At 41.6% G+C, this 2,849-nt stretch overlaps 1 protein-coding gene across 1 annotated transcript; it reads left to right on the top strand.

Moving 5' to 3' along the window:
• Positions 1 to 397: 397 nt before the first annotated feature.
• Positions 398 to 907, top strand: LOC138362833 (uncharacterized). Its single transcript, XM_069321403.1, has one exon. The coding sequence runs from the start codon at positions 398 to 400 to the stop codon at positions 905 to 907; it is 510 nt and encodes a 169-aa protein (XP_069177504.1).
• The last annotated feature ends 1,942 nt before the right edge of the window (positions 908 to 2,849 follow it).

Below are 2,849 nucleotides of genomic sequence, written 5' to 3'. Positions count from 1 at the left end.
CTCTACACGAACTCCTCACATTCCTCTACACGAACTCCTCACACTCCTCTACACGAACTCCTCACATTCCTCTACACGAACTCCTCACACTCCTCTACACGAACTCCTCACACTCCTCTACACGAACTCCTCACACTCCTCTACACGAACTCCTCACATTCCTCTACACGAACTCCTCACACTCCTCTACAGGAACTCCTCACACTCCTCTACATGAACTCCTCACACTCCTCTACATGAACTCCTCACACTCCTCTACATGAACTCCTCACACTCCTCTACATGAACTCCTCACATTCCTCTACACGAACTCCTCACACTCCTCTACACGAACTCCTCACACTCCTCTACATGAACTCCTCACACTCCTCTACATGAACTCCTCACACTCCTCTACATGAACTCCTCACATTCCTCTACACGAACTCCTCACACTCCTCTACAGGAACTCCTCACATTCCTCTACATGAACTCCTCACACTCCTCTACACGAACTCCTCACATTCCTCTACACGAACTCCTCACATTCCTCTACACGAACTCCTCACACTCCTCTACACGAACTCCTCACATTCCTCTACACGAACTCCTCACATTCCTCTACACGAACTCCTCACACTCCTCTACACGAACTCCTCACACTCCTCTACAGGAACTCCTCACATTCCTCTACATGAACTCCTCACACTCCTCTACACGAACTCCTCACATTCCTCTACACGAACTCCTCACACTCCTCTACACGAACTCCTCACACTCCTCTACAGGAACTCCTCACACTCCTCTACATGAACTCCTCACACTCCTCTACATGAACTCCTCACACTCCTCTACACGAACTCCTCACATTCCTCTACACGAACTCCTCACACTCCTCTACAGGAACTCCTCACATTCCTCTACATGAACTCCTCACACTCCTCTACACGAACTCCTCACATTCCTCTACACGAACTCCTCACATTCCTCTACACGAACTCCTCACACTCCTCTACACGAACTCCTCACATTCCTCTACACGAACTCCTCACACTCCTCTACATGAACTCCTCACATTCCTCTACACGAACTCCTCACATTCCTCTACACGAACTCCTCACATTCCTCTACACGAACTCCTCACACTCCTCTACACGAACTCCTCACATTCCTCTACACGAACTCCTCACACTCCTCTACACGAACTCCTCACACTCCTCTACAAGAACTGAGTTAACATGTGACTGTAGAATCGCGTTTCTCAATCTTTTTACTCTTGTGGAAACCTTGATATAATATTACCTTCTGAAGGAAACCCCCTTCATAAAAAAATTTAATATATATATATTTATTAATAAAAAAAATCAACTATATCTGTATGCACCAATAAACAAATAAAGATTTGAAAATGTTTTTAAAAAGATCAGGTAAATCAAGGCAATATGAACAGAATGTGGGTCAAGATAATGTTATTTTTAGAAGACAATTTAGATAATAAGTTTTGCCTCTCTTCAGTGAAACCTGTGCTTGAAGTTGGTCACCAGTTAGTCGACTTATCGAACAGTTTAAAAGTGGAACATTTTTCAATTTTCTCGTAATGCGTCGTGTCCCAGCATTTTACCCAACTATAATTCTACATCCCGGCATTGTTAGGTTCTAACCAGTTGTATGACTTTTACTTTCATATGTAATAATTTCTGTAATTATGTCAAATACATAATTACAAATAAATATGTAATTATGTCAAAGTAAAAAAGGGAGCCGGTCGGCCGAGCGGACAGCACGCTGGACTTGTGATCCTGTGGTCCTGGGTTCGATCCCAGGCGCCGGCGAGAAACAATGGGCAGAGTTTCTTTCACCCTATGCCCCTGTTACCTAGCAGTAAAATAGGTACCTGGGTGTTAGTCAGTTGTCACGGGCTGCTTCCTGGGGGTGGAGGCCTGGTCGAGGACCGGGCCGCGGGGACACTAAAACCCCGAAATCATCTCAAGATAACCTCAAGATAACCCTGCTTCTTGAGCCTTTTCATTCGCACAGACTTTACTTACCAAAGCTGAACTCTCTTTTTTTAGTATAGGGGTTCCAACAGCCTTTTAAAATAATCTTTTATGTTTCACCTGAATGTGATTGATGGTAAACGTGTCTTTTTCAAGTTGGCTGCAGCCATTGTTGCGTGTTAAAGTCGCTTGTCATAGACAAGGCACAGGGGAATACGACATTTTTCATGACTCAGTCCACCTAAATAATGATAAAACGGTTTCGTTTTTGAGACGTATCTTTTGCGGTGTCCATTTTTGGCATTAATGCTGTGAAATGTATCAGAGAATTGCGATTCTCCATCACTAATCTTATCTAATCTGCACGCTTACTCTTACATAAAAAAATCCACATTGGACCGCCACACGTTTCTGTAAAAAAATAGATAAATAACATGATAAATAATGTTAAAATAAACAAGCTGAACAACATATTAGAAAAATAGTAAAAAAAAAAAAGTGAAGAGAATTATCAGGGGGAAAGCGCCTAGTCATTACGGATATATATAGCCCTTGGAAGAAGCCGTCAGAATACTCCCTAAGCAAAGCAGTCACTCAAGCGGTGGCTGAAACAGCCAATTCATCCTGCCCAAACCCCCACGACGAAACTACGACGTTGCTATAACCTTCGAACAGGTTGTTAACCCTTCCTAACAAGTTGTAACAACCAATATATATATATATATATATATATATATATATATATATATATATATATATATATATATATATATATATATATATATATATATATATAGTTGTAACCACATTCTAACCCGTCATAAAAACTTTATAACAAGATGTAACAACTTTGTTACAAGTTTGTAACAAGGA

Source organism: Procambarus clarkii, chromosome 9 (assembly GCF_040958095.1).
Source record: "Procambarus clarkii isolate CNS0578487 chromosome 9, FALCON_Pclarkii_2.0, whole genome shotgun sequence".
Taxonomy (NCBI): domain Eukaryota; kingdom Metazoa; phylum Arthropoda; class Malacostraca; order Decapoda; family Cambaridae; genus Procambarus; species Procambarus clarkii.
Note: the sequence above shows the minus strand (reverse complement) of the source record. Positions and strands in the feature narration are given on the sequence as shown.

Excerpts from the sequence above, each read along its gene's own strand:
- LOC138362833 (XM_069321403.1), top strand. The coding sequence starts at position 398 with ATGAACTCCTCACATTCCTCTACACGAACTCCTCACACTCCTCTACAG.